Genomic DNA, 21,162 nt, shown 5'->3' on the forward strand with positions numbered 1-21,162 from the left:
TGCTTCAGGTGAGAGCAAAGGACTGACTGAGCCTGGTAAACTGAGTATGGTATAGAGAAGGCCCAGCCATTTTAATTTTAACCCAGCTCCTCACACCACCTGGGATACTAATCACTATAACAAATGTTATAGTATGCTGTACCAGCCGAAAGTTACACAGGTAGAGAGGCTACAGTCCGTACTTCTCATTGTCACTTGACCAACAGTATAACGTAGAGAAATCACTGAGACTTGAGTGAGCTGCACAGTCGGTAGAAAAATAATTGGAGTACAATGAACAATGCTAATAATAAATAATTTATTAATGGGATAGAAATGTAAATTATTCAATAAATTATATTATTTTGTAAGTGCTTCACAACAAAGGCAAGAACAAGGAAAATATTTGTACTTGAAAAACTGGACAGCTCCCACTTAGAGCAAATCTAAATGTACAGAATAAACACAAACAGGCTATGTAACTTATTGGAGTACAAAACTGTCCAACGCCTGTAAAATAACTGTAGGGAAAAACCATTCTGGGCAGGTCATTCACATCTTAACCGGATATGAAAATAATAAAGGAATTAACAGGAAGTACAGTATTATTGATGAACATGTTATCTAATCATCATGAGAGTGCTTTTGATTATCATCTCTGCTCTTTTCTGCTACGTTGTCATCCACAGACACACAACACAAAAACATGACTAGGTTTGGACAGGAAACACCATTATTGTGCGTGACTCAGGGAAGAATACACAAGATGCACACGTCCAACTCAAACTTTTCTGCAATCTCCCATGGACATGGATGGATGACTTACGTGAACATTTGAGTTAGACACAAACATCTCAAGTTAGGATTCAGCCCTTGAATTCTAGGATTTCAAGAGTTTTGGCAAAGCTAAGAAACTGTATTTACGAATAAGCCCATGTGCAGACCTCAAATCTAAATGGAAAAGTATGTAGTGTAGAATGAAGGGTGAAGTGTATCTATTTTGTTTTTCACATGTATATCCCTGTTAGAGGATGGCGTGCAACTCTGAATTAGTCCTCCTGCTTCTTGAGGAAGAACTGCAGTGCCGAGTCCCACTGGTCTCTAGGAAAGCGGTTGGATAGCTCACAGTAATCCAGCAGCTGAGACACTTTGTCTGCATGGTGACAAAGCAAAGGAATAAAAGACAATTATAATGTGTCTGAAGGAGAAGCTTCAGGATTCTTCACTAATGTTAAAGAATTCGATCAATTGATTAAAATAGTCCCAATTATGGGTGGGCCGGGCGCAGTGTGCGCTAACCAAGGTTGCCAGGTGCACGGTGTTTCCTCCGACACATTGGTGCGGCTGGCTTCCGGGTTGGATGCGCGCTGTGTTAAGAAGCAGTGCGGCTTGGTTGGGTTGTGTATCGGAGGACGCATGACTTTCAACCTTGGTCTCTCCCGAGCCCCTACGGGAGTTGTAGCGATGAGACAAGATAGTAGCTACTAAAAACAATTGGATACCACAAAATTGGGGAGAAAAAGTGGTATTTTATTTATTTATATATATACGTGGACTATAAACAAAGATTCATGCTTATGCACAACTAGGCTAACATTTTTTATCTACCTGCTTGTTGCGTTCTGTTGTCTGGATGGTTCTCGCTTGAGGCACAGTCCTGGAGGAAATAAAATAGGAACGTGTCAGTGATCCACAGCATTAAGGCAGGAGTACAGGTGGAGGCCAGACACCATTGTCCACCGGCTGTGAATAAATGGAAGTGTGTGTGGTTAATCTTATCCACCAAAAGATAACTCATCAGGCTTGAAGCTAACCAAACTCAGATACTAACAGATAACTTGAACTTAAAAAACAAGCTTTGCAATGATGTCATTGATCTTGCTTTGTAGTATACTCCTCTGGTAAACACACACATTATTGAAGCATGTAAAGATGTCACAATGTGGCATTGCAAAAGCACTAGTTTTAGCTTAATCTCAGGTTAATTGTAAAATAAATAATGACACAAGGCAGGAGACACTATATATCACCCTCTATAGTGCGAGCTAATCTTAGTGTAAATAATAGTATTAGCTGGGCGGTGAGAGGGGAGGAGACAGCTTGTTTACTGGAGGCTAAACCCCTGGCAGGTAAATCCACTGAGGAAGCCATCCATCTGTGTTGGTGATAAACATTCACCGGAAGGCGACAGACATAAAAAAAACAGAAAGACTGACTAAAGAACTGTGGGTCTATTATTTATTTGAAAAGCGTTGCCAAAACATGTATGTGTACGCGTCTGTGTTACCTGTATGAAGGTGGCCAGCAGCACACAGCTCATCTCCTGTTGCAGGATGACCTTGTTCTGGGGGTTGTTGTAGCAGGCTGAGATGAGTGAGGGGAAGAGCACTTTGATGAGGCGCGGGTGGCTGAAGTATTGGAAGGGCAGCTGACACAGTTTCTGCAGCACACTGGGCTGGCGGCCAGACTGCACTATCACCTGGAACACACACACACACACACACACACACACAGAGTAGGGCCAGTCAACCAGTCAGTCAGCGGCAGTGCCAACCGTAAACTACCACCCTGCACCCCTCCCCGTAAATCTGCTACTAAAGCAACACACAAACACCCATTAGGAGGAGAACTGGAGGGCACAGCCTCCCACCACACAATTACAGGCTAAAAAACACAATGGGATGTTTTGCAAGTACAGTGCCTTCAGAAAGTATTCATACACCTGGACTTATTCCACATTTTGTGTTACAGCCGGAATTCTATTTATTTATTTTCTTCTCAACCATCTACACACAATAATGACAAAGGGAAAACATGTTTGTAGAAATGTTTGCACATTTATTGAAAATTAAATGCATAAATCTCATTTAAATAAGTATTCACACCCGAGTCAAAACTTTGTAGAAACAACTGGATTGTGCAACATTTGCCCATTATTCTTTTCAAAATTGAAGCTCTGTCAAATGGTTGTTGATCATTGCTAGACAACAATTTTCAGGTCTTGCCATAGATTTTCAAGTAGATTAAAGTCAAAACTGTAACTCGGCCACTCAGGAACATACACTGTCTTCTTGGTAAGCAACTCTGTGTTTAGATTTGGCCTTGTGTTGTAGGTTTTTGTCCTGCTGAAAGGTGAATTCAGCAGCCTGAACCAGGTTTTCCTCTAGGATTTTGCCTGTGCTTAGCTCCATTCCGTTTATTTTTTATCCTGAAAACCTCCCCAGTCCTTAACAATTACAATCATACCCATAACATGATGCAGCCACCGCTACGCTTGAAAATATGGAGTGGTACTCAGTAATGTGTTATATTGGATTTGCCCCAAACATAACACGTTGTATTCAGGACAAAAAGTTAATTGCTTCTCCACATTTTTGTAGCATAACGTTAGTGCCTTGTTTCAAACAGGATACATGTTTTGCAATATTTATATCTGTACGCGCTTCCTTCTTTTCATTCTGTCAATTAGGCTAGTATTTTGGAGTAACTACAATGTTGTTGATCAATCCTCAGTTTTTTCCTATCACAGCCATTAAACTCAAACTGTTTTAAAGCCACCATTGGCCTCATGGTGAAATCCCTGAGCGATTTCCTTCCTCCCCGGCAACTGAGTTAGGAAGGACGCCTGTATAGTTGTAGTGACTGGGTGTATTGATACACCACCCAAAGTGTAATTAACTTCACCATTCTCAAAGGGATATTCAATGTCTACTTTTTTTTTTTTACCCATCTACCAATAGGTGCACTTCTTTGCAAGGCATTGGAAAACCTCCCTGGTCTTTGTGGTTGAATCGGTGTTTGAAATTCACTGCTCAACTGAGGGACCTTGCAGATAATTGTATGTGTGGGATACAGCGATGAGGTAGTCATTCAAAAATCATGTTAAACACTATTGCACCTAGAGTGACTCAATGCAACTTATTTTGTGAATTGTTAAGCACATTTTTACCCTTGAACTTATTTAGGCTTGCCATAACAAAAGGGGTTGAATACTTATTCACTCAAGACATTTCAGCTTTTCATTTTTTATTAATTTGTAAAACTGTATAGAAACATAATTCCAATAACATTAGGGGGTATTGTGTGTAGACCAGTGACAAGAAATCTGTTTAATCAATTTTAAAATCAGGCTGTAAAGACAAAATGTGGAAAAAGTGAATACTTTCTGAAAAAAGCTGTTGTTAAATGGAGGCAATGAGAAATATTAACAGTGAAAAATCTTCTGAATGAGAAAGATCTTGACTTCATTATCAAAAGATACAGGCTTTTATGTTTTACCAGGTTATAGTTGTCTCCAATTGTGCGAGTGTCATTGGGATATTGAACAGCAGACTATATTCCTGTGTGTGTGCTCTGTGCAGTTGAGGTTGAAAGGGCATGCACAGTGCAGGGGTAGGGGGAAGGGTGAGTAGACCTCCACTGTAGCCTTGCCACCACCACTTTAAGAAATGAGCAATACCATTACTGGAGTTCTCACCTGGCTGACATCCTGCTCCCCTTTACCAGAGCCCGTCAATCACACGATTACATCCGGCCCACCAATATTAAAACCAAATCCCTCCCAGCCTAGTTTGATTAGAGGGGGGACTGGTCCAAAGGAATTGGTCCTGGCCTAATGCGCAGGGCATCTCCCCAGAGCCTGGGAAGGCAAACCGGGGGGTCACCAGAGTAAATCCTGGCTGGAAAAACACCCCACTGCTTTACAGGTACAGAGACCCGGGCTGGGGCTTAGCTGAAATAGGAACCAGAAGGGCAGGGTGAGGTCTCTTGGCCACAGTGACATAAATTAAGAGGATTTACAAGATTTGGAGAATACACTAACAATACTCTTCCAATGCATTCTCTCTTTGATAATGCACTTTAAGGTTTAAGGGTAGGATAAACAAAACCATAATTCACTGCTTTTATCATTTCAAGCTGAAGCTCCTCAAAGCTGTGTTCTACAGCAGCGTTCAAACGGGCCACAGGAGATGCCTCTTCCTATTAACGTCTGTTTAAAGATTCTTTACTGACCAGCTGAAACAAACCACTGAAGAACATTTTTAGGGGAGTTAATGCTCCCCTGGCAGTCAACTAAAGCAAATTCTCAATGAGAGAGATTAATTCACAAACATGCAGGTTCACTAGGAGGATACTGAAACACCCTGTATTTTCACATTGTTATGTAATGTTTTCACCAAAGGAATGTCTCTAGCTCCACCATAGTTTGTCCACTGACCAGAGGAAGATCTGGTTGTTTTCAAAATGGAGCTGCTTATTTTCAGTATAGGAGCTAAAGTTGCAGGACTTATGCGCTAAGTTAACAAGATTCTAGATCACGGAATCAATCTTTACCGTTGCAACGCTGCCCAAGGAGGAACTGGCAGAGAGAAAGGTCATACATTTGATTATGAGATCCCAGGTAAAGGAATCTTTCATCAGAACATTGAAAAACACACAAACACTGCAAGCGAACAATTTGTTGTTGCAGGGCCAGCTGCTGGACATCATAATCCAGAGCCGTTATAGGTCTGAGATTCAGGAGCAAGTATCTGTGTTGGGGCCGATGCTCTAAGGAGACTCGACCCACAAATCATACAGCAATCTCATAATCCTCTGCTATACTATACAGTGTTCCAACTTCCGCCACCTAAACACATTGTCCACCCTCAAGTGCACGCTGCAGGTAGACATAAAACAAAGCCAACTGGCAGCCACAGACCAGAGGTCACTTAGTCCTAGAAAAACCAAGTCTACAGCCAACTTTCCAGGCCTCTCGAAGAGCAATAGCAGTGCTCCAAACAGGGATAAGGCCTCCGCCCAGTCTCTCCCTGTCCACTGGAAGTATCTATTCAAACCCTGACATCATAAAAGGACCAGCAAGCGTCTGAAGCCATGAATCAGGCCTCAGTTTAACACAGACCTGTAAAGCTCAAGTGCTTGGTAGCTCTGGTGTGTCTTAACTACAGAGACCTGCCTTTTCAAACAGGCCTGCTCTTTTACGACACTCCATTACATAATCACCTTGCTGTACACCGACAACAAAGAGTGTGTAAAGTTAATGTTCCGAAACACAAACAAAACCTCAGGAATGCCCAAGTTGAAGCGGAAACCAAGCTGAACAGTTCAATGCTGTACAGATGTCAGTGTAGAATTGAGAACACGCATCACACTGGCAAAAAAAGGCCATGCAAAAACCAAGGTTTAGTTTGCTAGATTTGACAACTTTTAAGATCCAAAGCGATCATGTACTGTAATTCCAGAATAAACTACATCCAGCATATCTTTGATTTGCGACACCCTCCACACATAGGGAGACCATCGTGGATGAGTGGACAGTGGCGGAGTCTATTCTGCATGCTGTCTAGACAGGCCCAGACACCTAAACTAGAGGAACCAGGATATGTCAGCCTTGGAACAGGGCCACAAATCTGAAGCTCTGGTGCACAACACAAACCAGACCTTCTCCCAAGCCTTCCTCTTACACACTGAAGTTACCCTAGTGAAGGAACTGCCATACTGATAAGAGAGGTAGGCAGATGACATCAGAGGATACTGAGAGAGTCTTTTCTGGAAGGGAAGTTAATGCTAAAAGGGCCTTTTAACAACTACCTACCTACCACTCACCCACAGCTGATGGAAGACGTGCACTGAATGCTACGGAAATCATCTACTGACAATCAGATGACGACATGGACAAGAAGAGAAGATCCCACCCTGGCTTTTAAGAGACAGGCCAAGCGTATTCATCTCCTCTAAACCACAAAAAAAACATGGTATTTGCCAAATAACCTGTAATTATTCTAGATTCATCTGCCAACTGACATTGTCAACTTACTCTCGATCAGGGCTCCCCAACTGGTGGCCTGTGGGCAGAATTTGGCCCGTAGGTGACCCCTCTTATTTTTTGGGGACATAAAACACTGTAGAAACACCAGCAAATCAACTCCAAGTTATTCTAATTTTGGAAATATTTTACAAACTCTTCTGATGCATAACAGAGAGGTATATGTGATTGTATACATATGTAAGCAAGGTTTGAAATTATTATTTTAGTCAAATATCTTTGTTTGGGCTTCTTGCAGTCTACAAATGATTTGTAATTATGTTCCGGCCCTCTGATCACCCACTCAAGAACAACAGAAAATCGTCCCGCAGCTGAATCTAGTTGATGATCCCTGCTCTAGATCTTACAGCAGATTGGTTGTGAAAGTGCCAGGGCCACAATCAAATGAATCATTATGCAAACAGAACCTCTAAAAAGATCTGGAAGTTTATGGGGAAAATGTCCCCCTGAACTACACTAAAGTTAGTTAGACTTGGACTCACCCAAGATGCGTGTAAATCATCTACAAAGCTAACAATCCTGCCAGTCACCAGTCTGTGTGTTTACTCTGGTGTATAGTAAGACAGTGCATTGGGCTGGCTCCCAAGGTCTGCATGAGCCACACTTCACCCTGGAGGCATGGAGCATTTGGTTTCTTGGCAGTAATGGACTACTGAAGGGACGGTTTCAACATGAGTTTATGGATTACAGGCACAGAGCTGAGAGTGGGGCTGGGGCCTGCAGGGCAGAGGAAGCGCCCTTGTACAGAATGGGAAGGACAGGGACTTGCCTGGCTGCAGATAACATTGATGTGTGGGATGTCAGTCTGGGAAGGGGCCTACTGCAGTTCACAAGTCGCCAGTTTTCTATTTTACACTAGCCTTCATAATGAACTGAAATACTGCATCTGAGTAGTAGATGCATTGCAAGTGTCAGGATGAATTAGTGTAAATTTAAGTCGATTTAGTGACATTTTATTAACCTACTCAGAAATGTCCATAGCCTGGAACTGGTCATGAAATGGGATACATTTGCATACCTTTGCATGAGTCTGCTTGTGCGTACGTGTGTGGCCATTTTCCATGAATGAGAGAGAGTTTTTCTTAAGACCTCAAAGCCAGGTGTCTGGGTTAAGATGTCAACAGCTTACAGCCATCATTTACTGTTCCCACATTTCAAAGAAGCTCGAGATCACCACCATGAATGATTCACAAATGAATCACTGAAGGTTGGGAAGAAAAAGATGAGCTTACATATCCGCTCAAGAGCCAAGCAATATGGCAGTTAAAAACATTTCATTTAGTCCTCTTTTTAGTGTCTGTCTATGGGTTCTCCCAAAAGACAATGAAAACATATGGCTACATGGCTCTGTGAGCTAAAACACACTTGAAGACACACAAGGCTACATATGTCACTCTCCCAATGGCTTTATGTGTGACAGGCTGAGTTATTCATACCCTCGGAGCAGGGAGAGTCTCTCTCTCTACAAAGTCCTTCTTCAAAGTTCTGCGTTTTATGAGCAGCATTATTTCTAGTGCACACATATAAACAAAGGCTGGTGTGCCTGTCCGCCGACAGTGAATCAGCAGTCTGTGTGACCGCACGGGTCGCGGGTCGGCCTGTTTTTGTGCTCTGCCAATGCTTACATTAGCCTGAGAAAAGCTAAAACTACTCCAAATATTTCCCTCTACTCCATCCATCCTGCTCTGCTCTGTTCCGAGCCCACAACACATGGACACATTCCAGGAACAGTGCCACTGGCCAGGATCAGCTCTGTGGAGGTCGCCAAGGATCACTTTTTATGTTTCCTCACATTTTCTCAACAGGGCTCTCACACCTATCAAAATCTACAATAAACAATAAAAGGAATTCTGCTAACAAGTCCTAAATGCTGATTTCACTCTTTGGGATGACTTTGGAGCAGATATAGAAAAAGGCATCATATGATCGTCCTACAATTTTTAGCAGCTTGTGCCCCGAATGGAAGTCACAGGTTAAAAACTGCATTAGGGCATTTCAAATTAACAAAGTGCGCTGGTCATAAATTAATATGCAAAAGGATGCTACTCCCAGGCAGACTGTTAGGTTAACTTTACTGTGCAAGTACAAAGCCCAATCATCTGTCACCCCCTAATTCAATCATCAGTCCTCATTCAATTATCCAATATAATATGCAAATACATCCAACAATGGCATAAAAATGCTAATTACGTACATCAGAATAATTAAATTGGATAGGAGCGGTGGAAGAGAGCTGAACTGCCATAAAGTGGAGGCAGATTCTTTAATTAGGCCTAAAAGATCTTGGAAATTAGAATCTGTAATCTGCCTATAAATTGCTGCGTGGTTGACTGCGCCTGTGAAGACAAAGACCTTGTAGCAGAGGTTTGAGTCTCAAAGCTCAACTGCTGGCACTGAGGGTCAGGCTTCACATAACTAATGCCCGGCAAGTGGCCTAGGGTGGTCTAGCGGTTAAGGCCGCTGCCTCCGGTCACATGTAGAGCTGCATCATGGGTTTGAATCCAGCCCACTGCTATTTCAGCACACTTTCTTTCATCTCTATATCCAATAAACTTACAAAGACTTAAATAAATACAATAAAGCACGGACAACTGTAAGCACTGTAGTCTGCTCTTGGGCCCAGTAGACAGACTATGCATTACCAATCTAACTACAAAATAATTTATTTGAATGGTAAATCTCTAGACTATTGATAAACTGGGTAAATCAAGATGTAGCCTAGGCCTATTCACAAGACAGGTGAATGCATATTCAATAGGAGTGGAGTGTGTGTGTGCATTGAGTTATTGAGCTTGTTTTGGCTAATCTCATGGGGCCACAGATGAAAACCAATTTGAGACTTATTGTACTGATCAACAACCTGCTCCTGTTCAGTAGAGTGTGTATGCCTGCCTGTCATGCGGGAGACCGTGGTTCAATTCCCCGACGGCGAGTAAGGACTGGTTTATAAGGCATATCTAGGGTGTACAATGTAGTCCACAAAGCTAGTCCACAAAGCGGAAAATACGCTTCACGCTTTCTGATATGATTTCCAGCCGGTGGAGTCTCAGCTTTAGGAGTCCCAAGTGGCGCAGTAGTCTAGGGCACCTCATCTCAGTGCTAGAGGCGTCACTACAGACAACGTTGTCTGATTCCAGGCTGTATCACAACCGGCCGTGTTTGGGAGTCCCATAGGGTGGCGCACAATTGGCCAAGCATCGTCTGGGTTTGGCCGGTGTATGCCGTCATTGTAAATAAGAATGTGTTCTTAACTGACTTTCCTAGTTAAATAAAATGTTACATTTAAATTTAAAAAACATTTGAAGAAGCAATCCATTTATTTTTAAATGTGCGCTGTCTCTAAGACCCATGACATCATTCACACACACAATCAGTTCGAGGCTTGAGCAAAGATGCTATTGACTGGGAGAGATGTGAGGCGGGGGAGAGGAAGTGAATGAATAAGGTTTTTGTGGACAATCAATTTTGAAATCAGCAATATTTTGCATTATGGTTTGCATATCATCACAAACAAGGTACTAGGGAAGTGAATTGATGTTAATGCTAGATTCTCATTCTCAGTGGGGCGGCAGGTAGTCTAGTGGTTAGAGCTTTGGACTAGTAACGGAAAGGTTGCTAGATTGAAACCCCCAGCTGACAAGGTAAAAATCTGTCATTCTGCCCCTGAACAAGGCAGTTAACCCACTGTTCCTAGGCAGTCATTGTAAATAAGAATTTGTTCTTAACTGACTTGCCTAGTTAAATGAAGGTTAAATAAATTTCAAAATGTGTAGAATAGCATGAGTTTTGCTATAAAACTGCACATTTTTCTCTCTGCCCCATGGCAATATGTGTAGAATTGCAGGAAATCAGCTTTAAAACAACCACAGTTTCTCTCAGCCTAATAGCAACATGTGTGAAATAGCATGAGATTAGCTCTAAAACAAATGTGTCTCTATGCCCAATGGCAAAATGTGTAACATTTTAGGAAGTCCGCTGTACTAATATTTGTTTTGGGGGGGCAGGCTAGAGCTAGCAACATGTAAGTGGAACAGGCACGGTGCTCTGGTGCTATAAGGGGACATGAGCTGCTCTGATAGACTTTAGTAGATGATGTGAGACACATTTGACAGATGTACTGAAAAAAAAAAAAACATTCTAGTGCTGAAAAGTTTTTAATGTTCTAGTATCGATAAATGACTGATGTTTTTAATGTTCTAGTATCGATAAATGACTGATGTTTTTAATGTTCTAGTATCGATAAATGACCGATGTTTTTAATGTTCTAGTATCGATAAATGACCGATGTTTTTAATGTTCTAGTATCGATAAATGACTGATGTTTTTAATGTTCTAGTATCGATAAATGACTGATGTTTTTAATGTTCTAGTATCGATAAATGACCGATGTTTTTAATGTTCTAGTATCGATAAATGACTGATGTTTTTAATATTCTAGTATCGATAAATGACCGATGTTTTTAATGTTCTAGTATCGATAAATGACCAATGTTTTTAATGTTCTAGTATCGATAAATGACCGATGTTTTTAATGTTCTAGTATCGATAAATGACTGAAGTTTTTAATGTTCTAGTATCGATAAATGACTGAAGTTTCGGTCTACCGTGCAACACTAGTAACCTAGGCGCCAGGTCAGGACCCACATTACACTAGAGAAAACTGGCTGCTCCACTGGGACACAACAATGGACCCCGTTACTCTGAGGGACAATAGAAAGCCCAACAGCACAGACGTGGCAACACAGGAATCGTTAAAGAGGTGGCTCGTTGCTTTTTTATGAATCACAAAAAAACGACACCCTCTTCATCTAATGATACGTTATCAGAAGCATATAAAGGAAACAGAAGTATCCTCATATGGAAAGACGGTTGCTACAGGGCCACACTGAATTCATCTTGACAAACCAATTGTCATTCATCTCATATTTCTGAAACAGAACAGACATGTGAAATGGACAGTTGTCCAAAAGCGATCCATGGTGAAAACTAAACAAATAGCATCAACACTAAAGCGGACAAACAAAGCTCATGAAAAAGAAACACACTTGACTCTACATACAGTGAGCTCCAAAAGTATTGGGATAGTGACACTTTTGTTTTGGCTCTGTACTCCAGCACTTTGGATTTGAAATGACACAATGACCGAAGTGCAGACTGTCAGCTTTAATTTGAGGGTATTTTCATCCTTATTGGGTGAACCGTTTAGAAATGACAGCAATTTTTGTACATAGTCCCCCCATTTTAGGGGACTAAAAGTAATGCAGTGTCATTTTGGAGTAACTGACTGTAAATAATAGAATATGTTTCTGAACATCTACATTATTATGGATGTTACCATGATTACAGATAATCCTAAATGAATTGTAAAAAATTATGAGTGAGAAAGTTAGAGGCATAAATATCATATCCCCCAAAAATGCTAACCTCCCTGTTATTGTAATGGTGAGAGGTTAGCATGTCTTGGGGGTATGATTTTGTGCGTCTAACTTTCTCACTCATCATTATTCACAATTCTTTCAGTATTATCTGTCATCATGGTAGCATCCATATGAATGTAGAAGTGTTTAGAAACATATTGTACTCTTATTTACAATAAAAGGGACTCCAAAATGACACAATACATTACTTACCATTGAATTCTATTGGGCACAAAATAATCTGAAAAACAACCAAAACTAACAGCATGTAACAAGTTTGTAGAGTCACAAACTTGATGTAGTCTTTTGCGAGCTATGAATGAGACCAAATACTTAACTTTTCACTACTTTAATACACAACATTTTTCCAATACCTTAGGTCTCCTAAAATGGGGGTATTATGTACAAAAAGAGCTGTAATTTGACAGTCTGAACTTTAACCTCATAGTCATTGTATCATTTAAAATCTAAAGTGCTGGAGTACAGAGCTAAAACTACCAAAAAAGTGTCACTGTCCCAAAACTTTTGGAGCTCACTGTATTTTAGCACAGTTGTATATGTTAAAACCTTTACCTGGTTGTCAGGGTGGTTGACAGTGAAGTAGCCCACACAGATGATGACTTCCTGCAGCAGCTCTTCAGAGGAGAGCTGAGAGCAGTACCACAGCAGGGAGCTCACTATGTGGCGGAAGGCAAGGGACAGCCCCTCGGCACCTAGAACAGTCTAAAACATCATCAGCAATTAAACACCACTGAGAAACCACAAAGCAGACACTAGCTAGCTAGAGACATTCACTAAAACTAACTGGATAAATGAACAATAGTGCTAAAAAGTTGAGAAATCAAGACTATGCTGTCAATGTACGAGAAGCTGGATTTGCTGAATTAAAAGAGAGGAGAGGGATGGTTGTGCTTTAGCGGCTACAGACTGGTTGATTTTGTGTACAGAGACTCTGCTAGGGGGTCTCTCCCCAGCCCCAATACTAGGGGGTCCTACCAGAGGGACCCCAATCCCCCTGCAGATGAGATGCTATCAGTGGTCCACAGACAGTATTTATTAAACATGTCAGTATGACTGAGCACCACAGGGTCAGCACAGAAACAAACCACTGGAATCAGGTTGGGGTGTATGAATGAGGATTGGACTGGGGACTATGGGAGAGGAGGGGGTAAACAGTCTCCTAAACAACAGGACTTACCTGAGAGGCCCAATCCTGCTATCAGACCTGATTCTCACTCCTGTCTACACTCTAAATATAACACTCTGCATACTGTAGACATAACCATCTCCCCCAATGTAATCAGTCTTAGGACCTGGGAAGAACAGTAAGACAAACTGACTCTATATTGTGTCTGTCAGTGAATGAATGCAAAGGCTGAATATAATGTGTTTTGATGTGCACCAAAAGGTTGATGATTAAATGCTATGAATATTATACATTTACTTCAAAATAGACTTTTCCAGTTTGAAATCCCTCTTACCACCCCATTTGGTAGCTGATTCTGGAGCCTAGCAAAATGGGCAATGAGAAGAGGGAGCAGCTCAGCATCCACTGTAGTGCTTATTAGTCAGCACTAGCGTGGGCTAATGTGAACCACAAGGTGAAAACAACTCACAGGCCACAAAGAATCATTATTTAAAATGTTCATAAAAATGGTACTGAAACACTTTGACTTCCAGCTGTTTTGAATAGCCTGAGCATGGCGAAGCCGAGGGAGAACGGCCTCTGTGTTAATTACCCACAGGCATTAAAATAATTAATAACTTTCCAACTTTCTCCCTCACACCTTTCTGTTTATGCTCTGCCAGAGCACAGTGAAGCTGTCATCCTCGCTTCATCACAGCTGAAAATGTATGGCCCTGGCTACAGCACTAATCACTCAGGTCCATCCGCACTGCTGACCCACTGGGCTCCTTTGAACCTCAGCAGGTGACCCCAGGTCACGGGACAGGCGTGTTTATGTCCGAGAGTTCAGCTTTATCCTAAGGAAAAATACTCCAGTCGTAATGGCAGCAGCTCTGAGAACTGGCCTCTGCTGCCCGATCAGTTACATATGGCCTTGATGCTGCCAGGAACAGGAAGGAGAGATATTTTCAGTGCTGCTTGATGCTTGTGCACAGGGATATGGGGGTGCTAGTCAATCAAACAGAGGGGCCATAAGGTGACAAGACCCCCTATTTGGAATGTCAGTCTGTGGAATGTGTCCAGCATAATACACCTATGTAACAAGCAAGGCCAGTATATATGAAAAACCTGCACCGCAGCATAATTTATGAGATTACAGTCACTGTAATCAACATCATCTACTGGACCTGAAGGATGAGGGATTCAAGTGTGAGAATGTGTGTCTATTGTACCTCAGAATGAAGAAGAGTGTGTGTGTGTCATACCTGGAAGGCAGACAGGTCGAGCAGGGCGAAGCTGTTGAGGAAGCGGAGGCCTGTTAGGGCCACCTGGATGACCCCGGGGGCGTAGGGCTCCTGTGGGCTCTGGGCAGCCGGCTCAGGCAGGGAGGAGCTGTGGAGCAGGATGCAGTACAGAGTGTGCACCACACCCACCAGGTCTGTGGACTGCAGCAGGGCTGTCAGTCCTGTGGGGTCTGCGCGCTTGTTGTCAAATATACTGGGAGACCTGCAGAGGATACAGGGAATATAAATAAACATGTGATCATAAACATGATCATTTCAATTCTGCTCAATGAACATAGTGACAGAAATGTTATATAGGGAAATGAATTGGATCAGAGTACTCCACATTACAAGATCTCCAAACTCATTATTGCTTACTAAGAAGTAGATCTCCTTTCTACTAAAAAGCTTAGTTAAAAATATCCTGACTTTTCATTTCATTCTATATCAAGCAGAAGTTGAATTCACAACATAGCTCTTCAGCTTGCAGCCAGCAACTGCAACGAGCTAGCTGAGCTGAGTTTGACAACAAGCTGAAAGTCAGTAAACCTGAGAAGGTGTTGGCTGCTCTCCTCACCGCAGTGACCAGAGACCCAGGATGTAAGAGTGAAGGCAGTCTGGTCCCTGTGGCTTCTAGATTTACTCTCTAGACCAGGGCTGTCCCCTCAGATATAAATAATTGGGCCTGCCCTCTTTACCCTGCATGCCTATCGGGTCAAGTGGCTTAACTGGTTACACAGAGAGAGAAGTTGGAGTCTGGTGGCTGTGCGTGAGAAGGTGTCTATGCTCAGCTGTGCAAGTGAAAATGATTGAATAATCAGGGTTAAAAAGCTTGGTCATTACCACTACAACCACAGCCAGAGATATTATTTAAATGGTACAACAGTGACACAGAAATGTGGCTCCTATCTTCACCAGTTCGGAATCTGAATTTGCTCCTCCAAACTGGGCAGAGTGAACACAGGAATTTGGAAGTAGCTCTGACAACAGCTCCTCTGCCCTTGGCTACAGAGAGCTTCCTGGCAACATGCTGTGTATTCAGGCACATTTAATTAAGGCACACCTTACAGGATTGAAAGCAGCGTGTTCGTGCCTCTTAGCCAGGATGCCACCCTGCAGATTAAAGGGATTGGTAACATCATCCTCTCAGTACACATCACAGGTGAGAACATAACCGGGAAGGAGAGGTTGCTCTGCGTGCCTCAGCTGCCCTCTTCATAAGACTGGAGGCCAGTCAATGCAAACGTCTATAAATAGAGTACAAAATGTACTCTTTCAAACTAGATAAACAGCACTACATCAAAGTCAATGGCATCAGAGAAAACTCATCTCAAATCGCTCCCGTTGTTTTACATTTAGGATGCATGCAAACAGAGTTCCATGAGCTAGCGCTGACAGGAAATTTAAGAATACTCCTGCTGCACAGGCTGTGATTTGCAGGCAGAGAAGAGGCCGTTTGACCTCTGGATGGAACCCACTGTACATGCTGTTACTTGATGTTGGCCAACAGCTCTGTGTGGAAATTCGTAGCTCGGCAAGTACATGGTCTCTAATGCCAATTAAATCCCTTGACACAGCAACTGGCATGACCAAAAATATTCCAGGACCATAGTATGCATTCTCTCCAGTATAATCTCATGAACACACAGAGGAATGGGTAAGAATGGAGATAGTTGGCTGGATTAGCAGGGTGTTGATTATTACACAACATCGCTCGGTCCGCTCATTAAAGTTATGGTGCCGTGTTTTCTCACAGATATTAGGTGACAGTCTCAGCAGTACTCCCCGTGTTGGTGTGAAGCAGCTGGGCACTGTTACAGCACACAGCAGCTGGAGGGGAGAGGTATACTAGCAGAACAGCATCTACAGTATTGTACGTAAATCAGTCCTGTTGATCCTGACTTATGCCAGGTTTTGACAACAGACCTGAAATATTTGAGCTAAAATACATCTGTCCTAATTCAAACTGTGACAGGACAGATACTAAAGGGATCTGATGTACCCATATGATGCGTGTCTAACTAGCAGGGCAGAATACCTCTACTAAGGGTCATGCTATCTTTGTCAGTATTGCGTCTTAGTCTGTGTGCTTAGCCTCTGTCAGCGGCGCCACTGAGGCTCTCTTGGGGGTGGTCACAGTGACACACGTGGGTGGGTTTCCCCCAGTGTGCTGGAGGCAAGGGTTTATGGTGAGTGACAGAGCACTGGAGTCAAGTAGATGCCTATCTCCATCAACAGTAACGATGGCCTCGCCAGCGCTCAGACTAAAGGAAACCACTGAGTGCGATTGAAAAGTAGGCTGTGTATTTGTTTGGGTTCCAACAACCAGTCTTTATGGGACGGAGGACTTAAAAGATTCAACAGTGAGTCACGCCTGCCATTAGATTTCTGAACTGCCATGTGTGAGGGCTCTGGGAGTGACACGCCAGGAAAATTACCTCTCATCCCAACGCCAACAAAAGGAGATGATCGTGGACTTTAGGAAACAGCAGAGGGAGTACCCCCCTATCCACATTGACGGGAATGCAGTGGAGAAGGTGGAAGGCTTCAATGTTCCTCGGCGTGCACATCACTGACAAACTGAAATGGTCCACCCACACAGACATTGTGGTGAAAAAAGCGTAACAGCACCTCTTCAACCTCAGGAGGCTGAAGAAATTTGTCTTGGCACCTAAAACCCTCAAACTTTTACAGATGCACAATTGAGAGTATCCTGGAAGGATGCATCACCGCAAGGTATGGCAACTGCACCGAACGCAGCTGCAGGGCTCTCCAGAGGTTGGTGCGGTCTGCCCAACGCATCACCGGGGGCAAACTACCTGCCTTCTAGGACACCTACAGCACACGATGTCACAGAAAGGCCAACAACCACCCAAGCCACTGCCAGTTCACCTCACTATCATCCAGAAGGCGAGGTCAGTACAGGTGCATCAAAGCTGGGACCGAGAGACTGAAAAACAGCTTCTATCTCAAGGACATCAGACTGTTAAATAGCCATCACTAGCACATTAGAGGCTGCTGCCCTATATACATAGACTTGAAATCACTGGCCACTTTAATACTGTTTACAAATTTTGCATTACTCATCTGTACATACTTTATTCTATTTTACTGTATCTTAGTCTATGCCGCTCTGACATTGCTCGCCCAAATATTTATATATTCTAAATTCCATTCCTTTACTTTAGAATTGTGTCTATTGTTGTGAAATTGTTAGATATTGCTACACTGTTGGAGCTAGAATCACAAGCATTTTGCTACACCCACAATAACATCTGCTAAACACGTGTATGTGACAAATAACATTTGCTGATTTTTTTTTCACAGTGATGTCTGGAGAGGAGGGTCATAGAGGAAGGGAGACGGCTGCCACCCACCGGCCAGTTACAGCGAAGCACAGCTTACACATGGCGTGCAGCAGAGCGGTAGCCTGATGGAGGAAGGTGGACATCTTGGGGCTCTCGTCCACTGGGCCCTGGACAGACAGGAAGCAGCCGTACAGCTTGTCAATCAGACCCATGTTCACCACATAACTGAGGGAGGGACAAACACAAAAGGAGGATAGGAGTAAATTCACAGGAAATAAACAACAAATTACTAAACCTTCACAATGAAATATTTGATGTCATTCAAGAAGTGTCTCTGTGACATATGTTTTATCCTAACAAAGGCCCTCACTGAGTGCAAATCACCGGCAGCACAGTTGAAATGTGATCTCTCACCTAAGCCCTCTATACTCCCTGTTATTAGTGTGATATCACCAATTTGTCTTGCTAATGACAGGTCTCATGATCATGTTCCCTCTACTATCTCAGCAACAAAATCACTCGTAACAGCACTTACATTTACATTTGAGTAATTTAACAGATGCTCTTATCCAGAGCATACATTTTCATACCTTTTCTGACTCCAATAAGTCATTAGAAGGTGGTTGTGCCCCCCTGTGCCAGCCCAGAGCTAGGCCCCTGACTGTCTACTGACCTGAGGCTGCCTCACAGTTCAGGTATGCCTTTCCCACCCCGCTCAGCCCTACCCACTATAGGGGCCGACAGGGAGGCTCAGCAGTCAATCACAAGACCTCCCAGATGTACCAGATAGTTCAGTCCAGATTCAGGAAGCCTGCCACTGTTCTACACTACATGAGTTCATTCCTTACCCTCTCGGGCTCCGCTTAGCTTATTCCCTCAACTCGCTCCCTCGTTCGCATACCTTTTTTTGTTGGGACTGTCAATCAAAATGGGCTCCTCAAGGCAGGTAATTCCTATTTTTTCAACCTCCACAATAGGTCATCTGACACTTGAACCACGGCCCCTTGTTATGACTTCATCCTCTTCCACAACTTCACTAGAGCTGAAAGGAGCTTTCCACGCACAGTTGTGCACAATGCCTGGTCCAAAGTCTGTTTGAAAAGCTGTTCAGTCTTGTCCCTGTGTGTTTCAACTTATGACCTACATGCATCTGTATGTGTCTGACACTGGTAGGAGATAAGTATGGTACAAAGCCTGGTGAGTGATTGGTAATGAGAAATGAAGACTTAGAAGGGGAATGCTGATGTTCTCTTTCTGTGTGATCTACAGTTCACCATAATGAAAAAAAAAAAAGAAAAGTGTTGCTGAAGTTACCATCTTTTTGATCTTATTTCCTCCCTACCATCACATACATAATTTGAGGCAGAGGAGGTAAATCTTTCATTGCTTGCAGGGATTACTAGTCTGACGACACCATTTTTCTCAGGCTCTCCCTTGTCTCCAGGGTTACGACTGGGTCATAGTATGAGTGTTAGGCCTGGTGCAGCTGCTCTGGTCAGATGAATCATTGGCTGTGGGAGGGATGATGTGAAGACTCCACTCTTCCCGAAGGTCTGGGCCTGCCTTTCCTCACCGCCCCACAGTGCCTGGACAGACACAGCCCCTGCTACTCAAAGGCCACGCTCAAGAGGATGTTGCAAACTTTCAGGAGTGTTCTTTGTTTATGTTGCCTCAAGTAAAAAACATGACATATTACTTTGCTGAGGAGTTTGATCCAGAACGTGTGAAAAAGTAGTTTTTGGACAGATGCCAGAGGACACCCTCTCTCACCCTCACTCCAAACCCCTGGCAAGAACATTATCTGACCTTTTCTAAGGGAGCTGACCTTTTGTAGTAATCTTTTCAACGAAAGGCTATTTCTGATAGTAAGTAAGTTGGCTTAATTTCAGTGGTTCCCCAGATCAACCCTAAAGGAGAAAGTAGAGATAGGACAGAGGTGTTGTGAAAGGGAGGAGGGCCATAGTAGCGCAATGTGTGGTTTGAGAGAGAGGAGGAAGAGCTTACCTGATAAGGTCATGGGCCCGGGTGTTGAATGGCTCCATAGGGGAGGTCTTGGTCTTGGTGTCTGGTGATAGGATGCGAGGGGCGTCTCCGCGGCCACACTCGGGAACATAGGGAAGAATGAGACTCAGGATGGTAGCGCTGGTCTGCAGCAGGCCGGTGGTCAGCCCCTCAAACACCTGCTTGTTCACACTGCGACCGAAGATGGACTTGTCTTCATCTGGGACGAACAGCTGAGAAAAAGACAGTATGGTCAGTCAAGAGTTCCGTAAACCTCTATGTCACAGTACAGTCTGTACCAGCAGCTCTATACCTGCTCTTTCGAGCTAGCTTGTATCACATACAGCCTTGGCTTGTCCTTGTCAGCTTGCCAAGTCCTCTGTCAAAAAAATTATTTTGACATTGATCGATCACAGTGCAAAACTGACAGTGTCCCAGGCAGTCACAGTATCCACCAACAGCAGAGTTCAACAGAAGACCAGCTCATTGCAACCTCAGTTTGACTTCTACAACACAGGCCAAGGCCATTTGTATTGGTTGGGATCCTGATACGGCATGGGATAAACAACAACAGAAGTGTTATTGCATAATTCATCAGGTGTGGGTCATACGTCGGTGGTTAAGAGTCAGTGTGACATGGTTACTGTTGCCGTGCCAGACTACTGCTGCTGCCATATGAGAGGTCTCAGAGGTATTCCCTCCCTGGTAACAAGGAAAGACAACCGGATAATGAGATTGTAGAGAAAAACCACTGGAACTAACACAGGGGGGTGTTCTGTGTTCACCATCATCTGTGATATTAAACCAAATGCTCCCCTTACCCATGCCTCATATACATAGACGGGCTGATAGAAATTGCAGCATACTGATTCCTCTGACATGTGTCATGTGTCATATTTTCATGTTAGTTATCTCAAACTCTTTATTATCAGAAGAACACAAGCATCTGAAATATTCCAAGAAATGTTTATGAAGACATATTAAGAGTCTCAGGGTATATAAAGACTAAGGTCATGGTGTTCTGGTGACAGGAGTGTATATCCCCTTTTAGTTCAGTGACATTTTTGCATGTGTGTGTGTATATTGAGGTTAAGGTTTAGTTTTAGAAATAAGGAGAAGGTCAGGTAAAATGTCTGAACCATCTCATTTAAATTAATGGTTAGGGCAGCATGCTGACAGCGTTAGTAAATCCACCAACATTCTCCACAAATCGAATTAAAGA

At 43.1% G+C, this 21,162-nt stretch overlaps 1 protein-coding gene across 6 annotated transcripts in view; it reads right to left on the reverse strand.

The window, feature by feature from the left end:
* Positions 1–284: 284 nt before the first annotated feature.
* Positions 285–21,162, reverse strand: part of scaper (S-phase cyclin A-associated protein in the ER) — a 122,733-nt gene continuing 101,855 nt past the window's right edge. For all 6 annotated transcript variants that reach the window (XM_042301541.1, XM_042301540.1, XM_042301538.1 and 3 more), the window contains 7 exons: positions 19,944–20,173; positions 18,009–18,164; positions 14,614–14,854; positions 12,796–12,945; positions 2,267–2,458; positions 1,588–1,636; positions 285–1,132 (listed from right to left, as the gene is read on the reverse strand). In XM_042301541.1, the coding sequence (XP_042157475.1) occupies positions 1,029–1,132; positions 1,588–1,636; positions 2,267–2,458; positions 12,796–12,945; positions 14,614–14,854; positions 18,009–18,164; positions 19,944–20,173 (1,122 nt within the window). In that variant the 3' untranslated portion in view covers positions 285–1,028. The remainder of the gene's footprint in view (positions 1,133–1,587; positions 1,637–2,266; positions 2,459–12,795; positions 12,946–14,613; positions 14,855–18,008; positions 18,165–19,943; positions 20,174–21,162) is intronic.

This window comes from Oncorhynchus tshawytscha, linkage group LG19, assembly GCF_018296145.1.
Source record: "Oncorhynchus tshawytscha isolate Ot180627B linkage group LG19, Otsh_v2.0, whole genome shotgun sequence".
Lineage (NCBI taxonomy): Eukaryota > Metazoa > Chordata > Actinopteri > Salmoniformes > Salmonidae > Oncorhynchus > Oncorhynchus tshawytscha.